Here is an 18,930-nt window from a genome sequence, read left to right as displayed (position 1 = left end):
GTCAGACACAGAGACCAGACGTTTCTACTGGCAGCAGAAGAGGTACAGAGGCCTCAACTGTTCCTTGTCGTTTTGGCCAAATCGCTTCAGCAATGGCCTTTCCCCGATGAACAAGAAAAACAAGGCAAAGGCCGCATTATATCCTGATTTCTAGACGATGGCGGATCTCGCCGCAGACCTCCCTCTGCTTCGAGAAACTGTCGACAATGTATTGGCAGAGAACGATCCAACACGAGTAGAGTGGCTTTACTATATTGGATCAGAATACTACGACCGATTTGGCCAGAGTGACTCCATGGCAGACCTAAACATGGCTCTCCAACATTTTCAAGAAGCTCTAAGTATAACGCCAGAAGACTATGAGGACCGGGCAGAACGACTCGAGACTCTCGGATTAATACACCAAGACCGATTCTTCCAAGAGGGAGAAGAAGCAGATCTAGATAAAGGCTTCCAATATCTTCAAGAAGCTGTCAATATAACGCCAGAAGACGATCCGGAACGAGCAGGTCGGCTTCATCATCTTGGATTAGGCTACCAAGACCGATATGAACGATGGAGAGGTGAAGCAGATCTAGACATGGCCCTCCATTATTTTCAACAAGCGGTTAATATCATGCCAGAAGACCATGCAGACCCTGCAGACTGGCTTGAAACTCTTGGGATAGCATACTTGTGCCGATTTTGGCGAAGAAAATATAAAGCAGATCTATGCGCAGCTCTCCAATATCTTGAAGAAGCTGCTAAGATGACGCCAGAGAACGACCCAGACCGAGCAGAGCGGCTTCATAGCCTTGGATTGGGATATCAAGGCCGATTTCACCTAACAAGAGATGTGGTAAACATAAATATAGCCCTCCAGTATCTGAAAGAAGCTATTGATAGTACACCGGAAAATGATCCACAACGAGCAGAACGGCTTCACAGTCTTGGATCAGTATACCTAGACCTACATCACCAAAATCAAGATAAGACAGATCTAAACGAAGCTATTCAATGTTTTGAAGCTGCTATCGATATAACGTCAGAGGATGATCCATCTCGGGCACGCCGGCATTTTTCTCTCGCCGGAGGGTACCATGACAGATTCCTGAGCATAGGGGGAGACATAGGAGCGGAGCCAGATAGAGACTTGGCCATTCAGCAATACAAGGATGGCCTCTACCACGTGCCCTCTCATATCGAGGATCGGTTGAGGTGCAGTGCCGAGTTACTTACATTGTGCCTTGTATCCGGAGACTGGGAATTGGCCTCCCGAGCCGCCTCTGACGCAGTATCTCTCATACCTCTCCTCACACCTCGCTTTCTTGAGAACTCGGACAAGCAATACTTGCTCACCGTCACTGAAGTTAGTGGCCTCGCTTCCAATGCGGCCGCAATCGCCTTGACGATGGGGAAATCACCATATGAGGCCGTGCAGCTTCTTGAACTTGGCCGAGGGGTGATTATAGGTTCCCTAAACGAAATGCGCGCCGACATCTCTGAGCTTGTGCAGAAACATGCTCAGCTGGCGGAAGAATACGTTGAGCTTCGGGACCAACTCAATACTTCAACCCGCCCGGTCGACCAACTCGGCCTGGGGACAGCGGCAAGGCTCCAAGTCAGCCGACGCCACGGTGCGGGCCAGAAGCTGGACAAGACGATCCAGGCCATCCGGAAACTGCCCGGCTTTGACCGATTTCTCATGGCCCCGTCCGAAGACGAACTCAAAGAAGCCGCCGCCTCAGGACCGGTCGTCATCGTCAACGCCAGCTTTCACCGGACCGATGCGTTGATCATCGAGAAACACCAAATCAGGTCTATAAAGCTCCTCCATGTAAGCGACCTCGTCATTGAAAACCGTGCAGCGGCCTTGGCGGAACCAGAGTCGCTGGACACGCATTTGCTAGAGTGGCTGTGGGACAGGATCGCCAAGCCAGTCCTCGACGCGCTGGGATTCACCCAGACGCCTGACGATGGTTGCTTGCCCCGGATGTGGTGGATTCTCACCGGGCCCCTGGCCAAGTTTCCCATCCACGCAGCAGGCTATCATTCCCGCGGCACCGACACTGTCCTGGACCGCGTCATCTCATCCTACAGCTCCTCCGTCAGGGCGCTCGTGCAAAGCCGTCAGGAAAGCGCCACTCTCCCAAAGGAACGAGGGAAAGGCAAAGCTGTGCTGGTCAGTATGGAAACGACACCGGGCCATAACCATCTTCCATTTGTGCCACTGGAGATGGCCAAGCTCGAGCGCCTTTGCAGCTCCCTGCGGTTGCAAGTATGCAAGCCTCGGCCCTGCCGACAAGACGTCCTGGCCGCCCTGAACGACTGCGACATATTCCACTTTGCCGGCCACGGAAAGACCGACCCGGACGATCCGTCGAGAAGCTCTTTACTTCTGCGCGGCGGGCCGCTCGCAGTAGCAGACCTGTTCGAAACCAACCTCCACAACCGCAAGCCGTTCCTTGCCTACCTCTCCGCCTGCGGAACCGGTCAAATCAACAATGACAATCTCATGAACGAGGCGCTTCATCTGATGGCCGCATATCAAACTGCTGGTTTCCGGCACGTTATTGGGACCCTGTGGGAGGTCAACGACAAGTCTTGTGTCGAGGCGGCAAACATGACGTATGAGTGGGTGCAGCAACGAAACATGGCCGACGACTCTGTCAGTGAGGGCCTTCACCACGCAACCATCAAACTTCGTGAGTCGTGGGTTTCGGACAACGCAGCCAGAGCAGCTAGAGGCGCTCCGACCGTGACGGAACGGGCGCGTTCAGGCCAAGGTACAGTCAGATATCCGAGAGACGCGGAATTATGTGAGGAGGCGCCGCTGTACTGGGTCCCATATGTCCATTTCGGCGCCTAGCATCGCGGATACTGTCAGGCTCATGTCGTCTTGTCGACTAGAGCTACTGCTAACCGCCGTATAAGAAACTTGATATTGCACGTCTAGATATTGTACAAGTAGTATATCTAGTAACACTATATATCAGCTGTATTAAGCTAAAGAACCGTGATATACTGTATAGTTCGGTCAAGCGAATATAAAAGTGGCCGAGTGAGTGAATAGTGAATACCAAACGTGGGCAAGCTTCCATTTTACCTCTTTAATCTCATATATAATACAGGTATTATTAAGCTTTTAATCAAGTAAAGGGAAAATACGTAATCAATTGAAAAAAAAGAAGGATTATAGTGTTTACAGAATTGCATTTGCAGCATCGCGAAGCTTAATTTAACAAGCAGCTTCAACGGGCTTCAATTTAACAAGAAGCTTTAAAGAGCTCGAATTCATAGTAATAATCCCCGGAAGTGTCTCCGAAGGGCCCCTAAAAGGCACCTGGGGATAAACTGCAGTCTCTAGCTCTCTCCGCTTTGCTTATCCCTAGGGCAATTTTCTCATTGACATCAGGGTCTTATACATGATCCCAGTAAGCGAGAATCCAAATGCTTTATCTAGAAGGGAACGAGGTATCTGGGTAGTTTTAGCTCAATCGAATTGGGAGTCTAAACCTAGTGTAGGGCTTAAGCCCAAATCCGCTCCATGAGTAGTATGCGGTTTTGTTCACTATATAGACTCATTTACTATATTCCCGTGCCCCAGACAACTATTTATAGAGATGGTGTGTTTTGAAAAGGCACAGGAAGCTTTGAATTTAATTGGCCTGGCATTCTCACCCCTGAATTGTTGCGAAAATAGCACCATTCAACCCTTCCCCTTGTTTTCGGTTGATATTCTCCCCGCCAGACGGACGCGAGCTTCCCAAGAGTTGTGACTCCAATTTCAACCCCCCCATTCGGGGACGTTGGATTCCAATATTATGTGGGGACCTTGATTGTTGTCTTCGGGAGATGCTCGTCGACGGTTGGTGAATTGTCACAGCACAGACTTGTGCGTTTCGAACCTTGGGCTGTGCTCCGGACCACACGGTATCATGTTTTCTTTGGCTATGAGAATTTTCACAGGCTTGCTGTCGCTTGGTAGTCTTTTCGAATTAACCAAAAAAAAAAAAGAGTACAGGATCCGGACTATGAAACGCAGTGCCTGGGGCGACCAAACGTCATCTTCTTTTCGGAGAATGGAGCGAGTTTCCCGGCTGCTGTGGCTTGTTGGACCCATGCGTGGCATGCTGTGATGCTACGGATGGGAGCTATGGAATGGAATGGGTGGTCGCGCTTAGGGATAATGCCGATGAGTCTCAAAATTAACAAGACACGAATAGGATACTCGACATGACGTTTTGCGGCCCATGATGGTCTCCAGCCAGGTACGGTAGCACTTGATTGCACCGCGACTGAGCTGCCATTAGAGAACCTCTATGGGTGGAGCATTGATGGAGAGCACGTACACGCAGACGATATATCTCGGCAGTTCTTAATGTTCTGGCGAGGCAAAATGGCGCGTGGCGAGCAGTCGACGGAACCCCATTGTCCGGATGTGAAGATGGAGTGATCCGAGGCCAGACAGGAAATCCTTTGCAAACACCCGCAGGTGATGACGCAGTTTGCACAGACCGCTCTCGGCATTGCCAAACGTACACTACTCGAACAAGCTACATTTCGTGATCAAGCACGTCGTCTCGGACAGGCTACTTTTAATTGTAAGTCTTCCTCTTGACGGTCCGGCACGCCTTGGCATAATAAGCGATAAATTCAATCCAGGTGTTGTGCCCCCCAAATCCCCTCCCGAAAAAAAAGACTATGAGATGGCTATACCCCAAGGGGAAAGCGGCCCAAAGATCTGTCAGATGCACACGCTCTCGGGATACCAAACCCCGAAGCAAGAGAGTTGGGCCCATAGCATAAGATTCGGTCGAACTTTTTACACGTCGTCGGTACTAATGTACCTTGACTGACAATGGGCCAGCAGGAATTGCACACTGACAGGTATAACCACCGGGTGCGCAGAGTCAGAGCGACTGCCCGGCGAGTCAGCGCATAAGTCCTGGCTAGGATGAGGCGATCGCTACGTCCCAAATAGGCAGGACGTGGCCGTGTGCAGTTGCCCAATCAGTGACATGTAGACGAGTCTGGTTAGACCATCTGCATGCCAGACCAGACCGTTGACCTTTTGCCCACGAGCATTGCCGCCGTATAGACTATTACATCACCAAGGCACAAGTTTTTATGCCTTGGAAAATGACTCGAGCTGCCATCCTTGGCCTCGGATGGGCCTGATTGGATGCAACATCCCTGGAAAAATAGCTTCTTCCCGGATCGACGTCGAGGCAGTCTACGATGCGTTCAAAAGGCCCAGGCTGAGCATCAATTCTGCCCATCGCCAAGACTCAACAAATCCGGGGGGGCCCTTGGATCCAAGCTCCCACATGATATAAACCCCAACTCTGAGGGCTACCATCTCAGTCGACCGAGGAGGGGGGGCTTCCTTTCCCACCACGGTTTCACCAGGCGGATGCAAGGGCGACTGATACATGGGCACCCGGGTGCCCAAATAGACTAGCGCACCCAGGTGCCCAAATTATGTCAGCACTCCTCTAGCGCTGGGACAGACCCGCAAGACCCGGCTGGAAGATCATTTCAACTAGTTACTCTCTCCAGTTTAATCTACAACTTGACAACAATGCAATCCTCCGTCGCGCTATTCGCTGAGTGCAAAGCTTGTTGCTCATTACTGTCTACCTCTATTCTCTTCCATATTTCTTTCATTCCTCTTCTCTTGTTAGCCAAAGGATGATCACCCATCTCCCGAGCGACCTGGGCTTCAATCCGCTCATCTTCCTGGTTGCTCCAGTCTAGATACGCCATCATTTCCTCTTTCGTCCATTCTCTGGACCCTGTCGCAGTGACGCGATGCTTCGACATTTGTTTGTAGTCCAAGCACCACTCGTAACTCCGCTTGTCGTATCTTTGTGGGAGCCCCATCGCTTTGCGATATTGCTGGTTGGTCTTGATGCTGCCAGCAGGTTGCGCAGCGTACCACGCATTTCTAGCAGCTACATATCTCTCATAAATGGCACCCGGGGAATCGTACCGCGGCTCTTCCAAGGTGACACCAGACAAAGACTGGACTTGCTCAACCGTTGGCCCTTCAACGGTCAACATTGGCGGACTGCCGGGCGCGTTGTTTGATGTGGCAAGCGACCCCAAGTCAGTCGACGTATTAAATCTCATGAGAGGAGATGAACGGATGGGTGGCATGCGTGCTGCAAAGGAAGAGGGTTGATCAATCTCTGCCAAGGCATCCGCCACTGCATTTGAACATTGCGACTGCTGGGTCGTTGGCACGATTTCCGGGGGGGCCTTAGAGACACCCGCAGGAGCCATTTCCGCCGTGGCACCTGAAAATGTGACTGAACTTCGAGCTTCCGGCAGAGGTACTACCGGCGACCCCTTGAACTTCAGCGGACAGGACCTCGAGGTCATAATGTGGCCTACCACGTGGCATGCGCTGCAAGTGGGAGCCTTTCTGTTACCCTGGATTCTCTCGAAACCGGATGGTTCGCGTCTTGTGCTCGTTAAGGGTTGAGTCCTATTTAGTTGGTTTGCAGCCCGGCGAGGTTCCAGAACAGGTTTTGGCAGTGCCACCCCTCGCTTTAAGTGCCAATGTGGGTGAAAATGCTCTAACAGAAGACCCTGAGCTTCTTCTTCCAGCTTCTCGAGGGTGTGGGAGCACGGCAACCCATGTGACGAAGTGAAAGTCTGACTACATAGAATCTGACGTGGCTCTTGTAGACATAACTGCCGTTGCCCCTGGACTTTGCGCAAAGCATCATGCGAAACCCTACCTCGTACTGCTTCGAACATGAGCCCGGATACATCTAGAGGTGTGCGTAACTGTTGCGAAGCTCGAATATGTTTAAGTTCCTTGAGTTGGTTTGCGATGGCATGCTTCATGGCTTGCCAAACGTCGAAAAGGTCCAAATTCGATTTCTTAATGTGTGCTTTCATCAGTGAATGGATACCCTCGGCCCTGGGAACGTTCCATTAGCGTCTTGTCAATTGCATATAGTATAAGCCACCTGCCTCGAGGTGGCCACATTGCCGAAATGCAAGTGCATATCCACCCATGCTTTAATGATCATCTCTTTGTACGGCTCGAGCCAATACATCTTGATATACCCTACACACTCTGGATATTTTTCGCCATACTTCAGTTCAAACTTGGCCAGGCGCTCGTCAAATATCTTTTCACTTGGTGAAGCAACAATCGAGTGCCAGGAGGTGTAGAATTCTTCCCATGTGTCATTTTCTGCCCGCTCTGAGGTTTCGTTTTCTTTCTGCACAAAAAAGGGCCGGCAGCGCTGGAGGACCGCTTTGTTGACATGCCAGAGGCAGAGGAGCGCTTTGGTCGTTGGAAACCAATGTGCAGCAGCGTTCATTGCAGCTAGGCATCGATCAGTCAAGACAACTGACGGAAGTTCACGCTGGTAAAGTGACCTGAGATGTTGTAACGCCCAAGAGTAATCCTCTTCCGATTCACCGGATAGAAATGCAAATGCGATACAGAACGACCGCTGGCTAGAATCTACTCCGACCATGTCGAGTAGCGGCATACCGTGTTTATTCGTCTTGTAGGTACAATCCAGCAATAATACGTCCGGGTTGCATTGTAAATACGCCACAGAGTCAGGATGGGCAAAGAAGATAGCCGTCAGTCGATTGTCTACATCCAAGCGGACGCGACACCAAAAGCCCTCGTTATCTAATTGGTCGACTAGGGCTTGAATGCTGCTCTGGCCTTCGCGAAGATCTCTCCTGGTTGCCGCAATCCGGTTGTATATATCCCGCTGAGTTGCAAGTGTTTCTGAGTGGTTATGGAGGTAGGTCCTTATTTCTCGAGGGGCAGTTCCAGACTTCACGAGTTTGGAGACGATCGCCGCATCTTTTCCCACAAGCTTGCGGTGGGCAGGGTGTGCAGAAGGATCATCGCTGGGCGCGTGATTATGTTTAGCACATTCGATGTCTGGTCGATGGCTCAAGACCCATGTACTACCATCTAGCGATTGCTTGGCTAGAACTGAAAACTTGCAGCCAGTTCTTCGGCTCGAAGTGCGTCGCACTCGATCAGTAGAAGGGCTTGGAGGAGGTTTATTCCTATCACAAGCGAATATTACTCTGACTCTGCCATTTGGTGTCTTGAGGGATTTCCCTGTTGTAAATGCGTACCCTCGAGGTTTCGCCCAAGAATTGATAGCATCAAGTAAGGACTCGCGTGATTCATATGTGCCTTCGGGTGGAAGAACGTCGTCAGGGAATGCTGCCTGATCCATGTTTCATCAATCTGATTGGCGCTGCAATGTGCAGTGGCTGCAGGAACATGCTGGGGCACAGGTTCTGTCCCAGCGCTAGAGGAGTGCTGACATAATTTGGGCACCTGGGTGCGCTAGTCTATTTGGGCACCCGGGTGCCCATGTATCAGTCGCCGGATGCAAGTCCATCCGCAGCACGATATACCGGGGAGGAGGGCTGTGCTCGCCCGGCCGTTTTTGCTGGTTTCAAACCCCATGTGCCAGAGTACACTTGACCCGAAAGGGCACATGCAGCCTTTGACGGACCAGCTTGATATATATGCCCGCCGACCGCGAGTTTGACAAGAACAAGACTGCCTTTTTCTATCCCCTTTCGAGATACCATCTCGGTGAATCTAGTTGGTCCGCAACAGCCGCTTTTCTGTATTGACCCAATTCTGCATTTTCGGGGGATGCTGCTTCGGCAAGCATCGTGAACAATCAATCGTCTTGAAAGGCAACGACGAGGCCATGAGCCGGTTACAACACGCTCGGCGAGAAGCGCCCTCGTCGACTCGCGCCTCAAAATTCACGGTCACGGGCGCCAGGATTTCCCATTTCATGGACCAAGTTCAGCGCAGGGTGCCGTCGCTGTCGCCGGCCCGCGTGCTCGGCAGCATCTACGGCAGCAGCAGGGCCGCCTCGTCGGCATCACGGCCCAAGGCCTTGGACCCGAGCGCCGGTCCGGATTCCCCCGCTTCGGTCAAGTACTCGTCCTGCCAGCCGTTTGCGACCTGCCAAGTCGTCGAGTCTTGGCTGGTCACGGCAGAAGAGCGGAAGCGGGCTGGAAAGATGGCGCGCAAGAACAGAAAGTTTTCGCTGGTCAAGGATGCCGACCAGCTATGGTGATGGATGGACTGGGGTTTTTTGCATGAAGAGAGACGGGGCTTTTGGATTTAGCGATACCATGTAATAGACTACTTTTGGCCAATGGCAACTTTTATCATGACCACTGAACTTGGTTGCAACGCCATATACACTTGTTGCAGGGAAGTTCGCGGCTCGGGTGACGAGACTCGTGATGGAGCCGGTGCTATCATTGTTTTCGTAATAAATCTGAAAACAGCCCAGGGTTGCAACTTGCGGGTGATGCCTGACATCCGCCGTTCTGGTGCCGCCGGGCCCATGCGCAGCACATGGCCTCGCGCGGAGAGATCGGCGATCTACACGGGGACGAATTGCCGTTGTTGGCTCGTGTATTCCGTTGACAGTCTCCATTTTATACTGAGGCTTTACTTTGTAACTGGGGCGTAGCTAGGGTATTATCCAAGGCTTTATATAATATTCTACTAAATCTATGCCGCTTCATTTTAGGTTTCTGCGCTAGTTTCTTGATATGAATCTATAATAGACTTGTCGCTCCTGGTTAAAACTTGCCACCCGGGCAGCAAAACGGGTGCGTGTTTCATCAACAGGGGCACTGTTATTGTTGGAAATACAACAGCAATTTACACAGCGGTAAGAGAGGTCATTGGGGAGGCTTTTGGGGGCTTCAATTGAACGAGCTCCATGATATTGACAATGGATGCATTAAATATTACCTTAAAAATGTAGAGCGAGAAGCTACAGTCGTCAACTTATTGCTTGCCAACATGCCGTATTCACTGTACTCGGCCACCAATTTTTATCCCGCTCTGCCTAAAGCACAAGCCTAACACGTGCAGCTTTACAATTTCCACAGCTCGTCCAAGCCATACGGCAAAAAGTGTTCCAAGTCATCAAACACCATTTGCTGCGATACACCATGTGAGTCGTCCCCCGACGGAAACAACGGCACAAAGGGCATCTGAACGGCGTCCGTCGACGCCCCTTGGGCTCCAACCAATCCACCTTCGTGAAATGACATGCTATTGACTTGAGGCTGACCGGGCGGCGGGTTAGTCCCTACATAGTTTGCTCCAGCAGCGCCCGAGTCCTCTGTGCCGAAAGTCTCCTCCCCGTTTGCCGCGCCGTGAAGGTTCTTGGCCACCAAGTTCCTCAGTTCAGTCTCTATCATATCTATTCGCGGCTTCAGGATGTCATTACTGCCCCAAAAAGAAGTGTACCTCTGTATAGTAAGCTCCAGCAGGTCATAGTTTGAAGCGGCCAGTGCTTCAGCACGGCTGGACGGCCCAACAACCTTGCATGCTATTTGCGACGCGGCTGCAAACCACAACGTGTTGGTAAAGAGCGGATTGACGTATTTTATATGATTGTGTGAGCTGTTGCGGATGACGGCGACGACATTTTCGGCAGCCGTCATGTAGTTGGACCACGATGGTGAGTCGCTGGATCTGGACGCAGTAGTCGCGTGAGCTCGGGCTGCAGCTGCTATCTTGGTGCAAACATTGTGATGGTCACTCATGAAGTGCACAAGCTGGGTTATGAGGTAAATGGAGTAAATGTCGGCGTGAAATTGTCGACAGTTGATGTCTCGAGGACATGCCTTGGTACGGAAGTCCAACGCTTGTCCTTCGTAGACGAGCTCCCGGGGCATTGAGGATGTCGTGCAATAGAGAGCATTGGCAATAATGGCCAGGCTGTCCTTCTTGGATCCGAATGATGACGATTCACTCACTGGTAGAGGGCTGTACACAAGTGGCTGCGCATCATACACGAGGGAGTTGACGACTATGTACCACGCCTTTGCGCTGGTGTTGGCGACTCGAGATAAGTTTTTCCAACGTTGACCTGGGTCTGGCATCAAGAGGCAACTTTGCTTGTAGACCCCCTCGAACCAACATTCGTCTGGGACTGGAAGGAATGTGAAATTCTGTGTCCAGTCAATTGCTAATGGTAGTCGGCGAATCGTGCTGGCGAACACGTCCATCTCCCATAGAGCCCACCAAGCCCTGCGACGTTCCTCCAACAATGACCATCGCTTCAGATCGCCCTGTGCCTTCTCGCCGCCCGAGTCCTCGGAGTGGATATCCAGCAAATGTAATTTCAAATCATAGCCAAGTCGGATCGCTTGGCCTAAATATCTCCAAGATTTAGATCGTATACTCTTGCAGATGTTGTAGAAGACATCGAGAATGGTGGCTTGCAGGAGGTGCAAGGGAGGTGTTGTGTCTTCATATGCGTCCAAGGCGTCTTGTAATCGCCTCGAGGCAATAGCTGCAAAGTATGAAGGTGATGGGCATTGAGCAATCCGACTGGGGTCCCTGTCAGAGGGATGGAACCTCGCAGAGAATGCAAATATTGTCGCCACCAAGGCCTCGGCTTCTATAGGAGACCGCATCAAGGCAAACTTGGCCTCAATTCCATGAGGTTTAAACAGTGTAAAGGTTGTCATGTTGCTGAAATATGCCTTTATTCTGGTCATGCTTAGCTGATGCAGTCTTTATCATCATGAACACCAGCCAGACTTACAGATACGTGTACACATTCCTAGAGATTCCTAGACCTTTGCATACTGTATCCACCGTTATTCCTGGAACGATAGCAGGTTGATCTCTGCCATCGTGTGATTGAGACGGTGTTGGAGGCCAAGTTTGAGTCTCGTGAGATGGGTACATCATTCTGTCAAAGTCTCGTGCAGGAGAAACTGCTCGGCGGTTGGGCTGGTTACGTTTTGAACTGGAGACTGAGTTTGGACCAAGTAAATCGGAGTTATCAGCGGGCCATGATGATAGGCGGCGAGCATGCCTGGATCGTAAATCATAGTGTTGATGTGAAGACGCCGAGTTGGGGTCGATTCCCTGTATCTCCGGGGAACGGTCCGCAGTGCCAGATGTCGTCGTGTTCACCGACGACGAGTTGACGGCAGCTGATGGCCAGCCGGCGGTGGGGATAACTCGCCTTTTCTTTTGCGTACTTCCTTGGGCATGGTCAGATCAATGTTGGCCCGCGTCTATTATTTCTACTGACCAAGTTTTGGGCCAGGGCGCTTCGGCCTAGTCGGATACTCGCAAGTTTCTTCATACTTGACACAGAGAGAACAACTAGGCAAACCCCGATTACTACAGCAAGACAAATAAGCAGCTTGATCGAAACACACATGTTGGGGCACGAGTCACACTAACCACTTGACCTTTCTCCTAGAATAGGGAGATGACGTGATTAGCACACGGGCCATATAAAAGCATTATGAGTAAAATACTACGCCACCCCTTGCACGTTAGAGCTGTGGGTGCAAGGGGTACGATCATCCGAAGGCTGGGAGTCCTTGGGCCAAGCAACTATTAAGCCATTACATTTAGCTAGCTATCTAGTTATGCAGAGCCGTGGTCTGACCTATATGGATTCCGTGTAAGGACCTGTCGTCTTCTATGCCGCTCATCCCTCATCTTCATCTTCATACCCTCTGGTGGAGACTCGTAAAACAGGTGACCACGATCAAAGGGCGCATCCAGCATCAAGCCCTGGAGCGTTTTTACGCGAGAGACAGCTACGTAGCTTAAACCAGTCTGAAAGTCCCGACAGGAGAGATCTGTCACGATGACATCTTCAGTGATGCTCTGCGACTTGTGAACCGTAATGGCGTAGCATACGATCAGGGGAAACTGCGTGCGAGTGCAGAGAGTGCTTCCGATGAGGAAGTCCCTGTCTACTGGGAGAATCGGGACAATCTTTCTGCCATCAGCGGTGGTCAGGAACACAGGTCCACTGTACTTGTCAAACTCCATCATGATAACACAGGGAGGGTCTTGGACTGGGTCAGCCCCCGGTGCCCAGCCGATATCGTAAACGGTACCGCGAGCGCCGTTGCAGAGACCAACTGGCTGCCAAAGGTTAGATGTCAGCATCAGACGGGCGCCAATGCATATAGGGATCTGCTTCGCAAGGTTGCCCGCCTTGTCATCAGGCGCCGCAGCCGCGCCAAGGCCGACATTCTTAGCCTTGACCTGAATGACTGGCCGGCCGAGGCGGTCGAGGTGGTAGTGGTTATATTCGTTCACCCTATCTTTCGTGGCGTATACTCGCAAGGCGTTGGCGAACCTGGCGACCTCCAGATCATCTAGCTTCGCCTGTACTCGACCGGAAAGGAGTTTCCAGGACTCGACTGACAGTTGGAGGAGCCGCAATTCCTCGAGAGCTGTGCGAAACGCCTTCTGATCGTCGCCCCGTTGCCGTTGGACAACCTTCAAGAAGACTGATTTATCGAAGCGTCTATATGCGTTCCTGCCTTTGATCTCCACTCCCTGCACCTCTTTATCGTAATAGAGCGGCTTCTGTAGCACGGGTGGAAGCTGGAAGAAGTCGCCAACCAGAAGGATGTTAAGACTACCAAAGAACTCCTCATTCCTACTCGGGAACGCCTCGCGCAGGCGGTCATCGATCCAAGAAAGCTGTCGCAGTCCCAGCATGCTCTTCTCATCGATGATCAGGTAGTTGATGTCCTTCAGCTTCTTCTGGAGCTGGGCCATGTCAGTGGGCGAGAGGGGCTTGAAGTCCTTGTTGATTGGAAGGTGTAACAGGGAGTGCAAAGTAGTGCCCGATATCTGATTTCCCGCGACGCCAGTGGGCGCGGCACGCCAAACAGGTGTCCCTCTCCCGGCAGCAGCGGCTTGGAGGTGCGCGGAGAGCAAATTAATGAGGTATGACTTCCCGGTACCACCTCCACCATCCACATGGAGCAGCAACTGAGAGGGTTCCTGATTCAGGAAGTGGTCCATCACGGTATCGTATACTAAGCGCTGATCCCGGTTTAGGGAATCTCGAGCTTCCAAGGGCTGATGATCCACATCAAGGTCAAGGCGGTTTGCCGCCTTGCGTTGCTTCCAGTAGTCGCCCTTGAGAATACCGTCATCAGTATACCGTCCAACGTGAGGGGTCCAATCATAATTGATGTCGATGTCTCGGCGGCCGAGCATGTCGATATCCTCTTCCTCCAGCGGGCGGTCGGGAAGCATGCGGGCGAGTTCATGCCAGTCTTCATCCACAATGGGCTCTTCATGGACCTCAAGCTCAAATTCGTCGTCCTCAGCCCTCAATTCATTTGTATCTGGCTCCCCATAATGATCGTCCGCATGGGTGTCACGGTGCTGCTCTCTGCAAAACCTGTACGCAGCCGCGAAGGAATCGAACCGCTGCCCGCCCACGGTGAGCAACTCCTCTGGAGAGCGATGCGGATGAGCCATCATCAATTTAACACGGCAGAAGTCACCAAACTGGGGAGATGCCTCCACGGACCTGTATCGAGGAAAGTAAGACAGGACTCTCTTCTTCGCGTTGGCAGCGAGTCTCCTCCACGTCTTGAGATTATACGATTGCAGGTACTCGAGGTAAGTTGCATCCTCGTGCTGGTCATTTCTCTCGAGATACCTCCTGTAGCTGCCGACGGTCTCGTTGACATCTTCATCCACGCGATACGAACGTGCATGTTGCTCCAAAGGACGGCAGTCGACAGAGACCACCATCCGCGTGCCTTCCTGCAGAGGAATGTTAAGGAGAAGATGGGAAATCTCCTGCGCCGAGTAATCTCTCTCGGCAATCAGCTTATTCATCAGGCGAGAGGAGAAGGATAATAGCGGCTGAAGGTGTGCCGTGTGCGGCAAAACCTGGTCTGCAAGCTTACAGTAAGGCTCAGTCTTCTTCTCAGATTTGCTGCAATACTTGGCAGCGTACGTAATAACCGCCTGTAGGCTGGTGCAAGGAGATATGTCGATATTGGCTAGCCAGCCTAGTATAATGGCGGGATTGAAGTGATTCATGAGGTTGTCATTCCGCGCCGCCTCGAAGACATAGTACGACTTGCCTTCCTTCCTGATCACTGCGGCCAGCTCCCGCAAGGCACGAGGAAAGTCAAAACGACACTCCCGCTCTGGATTGGCCGCATTGGCCGCCTCGATATCTGCAGCAGCGCCTTCCATATCCCTCGCCAGATCAACGGTTCTCTTCCTTACGCGTAAGCAGTATGTGGTATTGCATCTGTGGCGCTGGCAGCGGTTGACGATTTGTGAGAGACGCAGGAATGTCAGTTCTGTACTCAGTGGATCTACGCTCAGGGGGTTACCCTCACCCTGGGGCATAGTCCTAGTCGGCTCAGGATTAATGGCAGTGATGTGGAATCCCCACGTGCGTGCAAAAACATCACGAGCGGCTTCATCCACCATGTCGACTCTTGGGCAATTCTCCATCCAGTACAGGCCATGGTTGTGCGGACTGCCACGCCCTTGCCATTCATACCGATCCCAGTAATCCGTAATGTTGAACTTCTTGCTTAACACGATATCTCGAAAGAAACAGTATCGGCGGTAGAAATGGAAAGCAGCAATGTGAGGATTCTGACGCAAAAGTTGGCGCGAGAGACCCATCCTCTCGGACTCGGACGCAGCCAGCCATTCATCATATCGGGGCATGTGCTGGTAGAGACTCCGCCAGTGTAAATCTGCCGGGCTGAATGTGATGAATGCACCAGGACATCCAAGGTTGTAGGCATAGGCCTCGAGGTCCTGCCTCTTCCTGTTCCAGAAGGGGCGCGTGCCGCGAATAGGTACCGCATGTCTTGTGATTGAGTTGATTAGCACCTGCGCCTCAGGGTCCTCGCTGTGCTCCAGTGCCTGAACAAGCTGCTCCCGTGTGAGCGGTTCATGACTACCATCGTGTTGCTTCACGAAGAATTTGGACCGTGCACGGGCCTGTGACCGCATCAGAGTATTGAAGGCGACGAAGCGGAAGGTCGGGTGGCGTGCAAAACGCCCGTCATGCCAGCGCATCGCGTGCTCGATGTAGTCCTTGTAGTCGATTGACCGTAGCCGAGGCTCAACAAAGTCGGCTCTCCCGTCAGGAAAGAGGCAGGGAAAAGCTAAGGAGAGTAGGGCATGAGAGCGATTGAACTCATTAATGGGTGTGCGCCGTATATTCGGAAGCTGCAGCTCGTGCTGCACCTGCTCCTGGAAGCTTGTGGAAAGCCTTGGTTCAGCTTCTGGTTCTCCGGCAAGAATAGACCGCAGAGCATCGAGCTCCGTGTCCTTGGCCAAAAGGTCCGGCACCGCAGCCTCGTCCTCCAGGTCCGGTTCTGCCTCCTCATCTTCCTCGGGTCCAACTTCGGCAGCCTCCACCTGGCTCTGGGGGATGTCGTCCAGGACATTGCCATCTTGAGGCAATTGACTCAGCCGCTCTTCGTCGATGACGATGCATCGATAGCCAGGATGATGGCGCCGGAGGTAGTTAAGCCATATGGCAACTGGCTGGCGGCGTACACGGAACTGGCGGGTGAATTGCCGGCTAAGGTTTGCATGGGACGACGTATTGGAAGGACGGAGTAATACAGTGTTCAACTCCCGCGGCAAAAGCGGGAGTTGGTTGTACACCAAGCCAACCTCGCGGAGAAAGTGAACAACATGTCCCCGATATTTGTACTGCTGGCCCCGCACAAGCATAATATTCACGTGGACGTGAACACGGCCTATTAAAGACTCTTCAGTAGGTGTAAGCTGAGGCAATTGAGTCGGTACGGAGCCAAAATCCAACTGGTTGTCCACAGAGAAGAAGTACGGCTCTTCAGGGCCGCGTTTATCATCCTTTCGACAGCAACGCGCACAAATGCCATCAGAATCGATCTTCATCTGGAACCAACGCTCTTGACATCGACCACAAAATTGCATTTGGTCATTGTCCAGCTTTGTCCAGAACTCACGGAGGATTGCTTTATCACGACAGGTCAAGGCGCAAGCGTCCAGGTCCCCATTCCACACCGGATCTTGTGCGTGAAATACGGCCGATTCTTCAGGTGGAATCATCACTGGACTCCGGTACCGTCGTGGCGGCCCCGACGATCGAGTTTGCCTTTGAGATTTTTTTGGCCGCCCTCCTGTACCAGGGGCAGGACCACGGCGAGCACGGCGACGAGGCCCTGACTTTCTGGAAGGCTGCCGCGAGCAATAGCGAAGAGGGCTTTCGTCCAAGGCATTGCTATTATCGTTCCCGTCTTCGTCCCCTAGATCGGAATCAGACTCTACCCCTAGGTGTTCGAGGTACTTCCGTGGTCGAGCAGGTGAAAGCAGCAAGTTGAAATAGTCCTCGACGTCAACATCAGATTCAGAGAACTGTCCCCTGTCATCCGCTTCCTTGGTCATTCCATCCCCATCTGGGAGCTCATTTGCCTGTAGTCGATCTTGACTCCCAGCTACGTTCCGTGGTTAGCTTGAACAAACTGCCGGGACCACAGCACAAGGATACCTTCTCCAGGACCATCAGAACCTTCAAAGACGCCGAGTTGAGAGATTGTGGGAGTTAGTGACACAGCCTCCCCTGCACGGCGTCGTGAACGATGGTCGCGCCGAATAGTGGCCTGCTTGGCCCTGGCGCCGGCCTTGGAGGCATCATCTTGCGAGTCCTTCCCGCCCTTGTGGAACCTAACAGCCAGGTAAGAGTAGTCCACACCAGTCGTGCTGCTTCGGACAGTAGATGGATCAGAATGTGAGGCGACAGGATCGGTCGAGGGCGGCACAGGCGGTGAGGGAGCTAGAGCCCGGAAGAGCCGCGAGCTCGCTTGGGTTGGTGGGATCGGCGTCCCCAGCACTATCTGCGGCTGGCTGCCTGGCTCTCCGAACAAACTCCTAGCTGTATGTTGTTGCCGTAGCTTCTCTGGCGATGTAGGTTGGGTTCCAGATCTCTGGTTAGGAGGCGATAGGCCAGCGTCTCTGTCGGTTCTTTTCGGGGCAGATCTCTCAGCTGAGGTAGGACGGACAGCCAGCTTTCTCAATGCAAGGACGGCACCTTTGGACCTGGCACGCTTGATCAGGTTAGGGAGGCATATATAGTATATCAATGGTGTCAGTTACCTCGGAATTGCGGTGGTCCCGGCATTCCAGACAGGTTGTAGTTGGATTGGCAGATTTCCTCCTGCTAACGAAATTACTTGGTGATTTTGTTCGGTCGCAAGACGGGCAATGGACTGCCAATTCAGATCTAGGACTAATATTACCCCTAGAATCATAATCCATACCCAACCATGCGGTACATCTGTTTCAATAATGGAAGAAAGGCTGCTGGCCAAGCAAACGAACAGATCGCTGGGCAAATTTAGCGATTGTAAACGATTGTAAACGATTGTAAACGATTGTAAACAGAGAAGTAAACAAAGAAGCACCGACAGACGGTGGCTGTCCTTTACCCACTTTTCTAGAGCCACCAACCAATCCAGCCTTCTTTCGCGATTTCCCATACAAAATTTGGACCAATAGAAACTTATTTGTCAAGCCTGCACCAAACCCTCATTATTCGGAAAACTTATGGATTAATGTAGAGTCAGCCTTCGGCTGAATGACGTACCTTTTGCATGTGTAGCAAGATAAGCTAGATAATAGCTGGCCATGAGACTCCATTTCCCCCTAGCAACACGGTATAATCTCGCCGATGCGGAGCGAACTTTTGATATCGGGCGGATTCCGAATCCCTAGGCAACCACAGAAAATCAAAGGGTTTGGATAAGCGTGGCCCAATCGCAATATTGGGTGACGGTTCGGCTATAGTCCCGATTGAAGTGTGGACTAACTTGATTCTATTGTGATATTTCGGACGGATTTCGTTGAACGCCATAGTCGAACACGGATAAAAGGGGTCAAGTGCAACATTCTGTGAATTGCTCGATGTCGGGGCGCGGTCGATTTCGGGTACGAGCGCGGTGGCCCCACTTGCATGTGGCTTTTCTCGGTTAGATGATGCCCTACGGAGTACTCCGTACTTGCGCGAGACTACTCCGTATCCCTTTGAGTGTGCGCAGGTGCCTGTTATGTATATACTCCACTTTTCTCTAGTACTTGCTAAGTAC

The 18,930-nt window shown here is 52.0% G+C and overlaps 3 protein-coding genes across 3 annotated transcripts; 2 read left to right on the top strand and 1 right to left on the bottom strand.

Annotated features, from left to right (window-relative positions):
• Positions 1-157: 157 nt before the first annotated feature.
• J3458_013338 (uncharacterized protein) lies at positions 158-2,848 on the top strand (the record flags this gene model as incomplete). The annotated part of the gene is made up of 1 exon (XM_007813262.2): positions 158-2,848. One exon carries the CDS (start codon positions 158-160, stop codon positions 2,846-2,848), a length of 2,691 nt encoding a protein of 896 aa, XP_007811453.2.
• A 5,614-nt stretch (positions 2,849-8,462) lies between these two features.
• J3458_013337 (uncharacterized protein) lies at positions 8,463-9,211 on the top strand. Its single transcript, XM_007813263.2, has one exon. It carries the CDS (start codon positions 8,703-8,705, stop codon positions 9,078-9,080), a length of 378 nt encoding a protein of 125 aa, XP_007811454.2. The 5' UTR covers positions 8,463-8,702; the 3' UTR covers positions 9,081-9,211.
• Positions 9,212-9,533: 322 nt separating this feature from the next.
• J3458_013336 (uncharacterized protein) lies at positions 9,534-11,710 on the bottom strand. Its single transcript, XM_007813264.2, has 2 exons — positions 11,583-11,710; positions 9,534-11,527 (listed from the first exon to the last, which is right to left on the bottom strand). The coding sequence occupies exon 2, from the start codon at positions 11,503-11,505 to the stop codon at positions 9,898-9,900; it is 1,608 nt and encodes a 535-aa protein (XP_007811455.2). The 5' UTR covers positions 11,506-11,527; positions 11,583-11,710; the 3' UTR covers positions 9,534-9,897.
• Positions 11,711-18,930: the final 7,220 nt, after the last annotated feature.

This window comes from Metarhizium acridum (genome assembly GCF_019434415.1).
Source record: "Metarhizium acridum strain ARSEF 324 chromosome Unknown scaffold_276, whole genome shotgun sequence".
NCBI lineage: Eukaryota > Fungi > Ascomycota > Sordariomycetes > Hypocreales > Clavicipitaceae > Metarhizium > Metarhizium acridum.
This window is presented reverse-complemented; position numbering and strand designations above follow the sequence as displayed.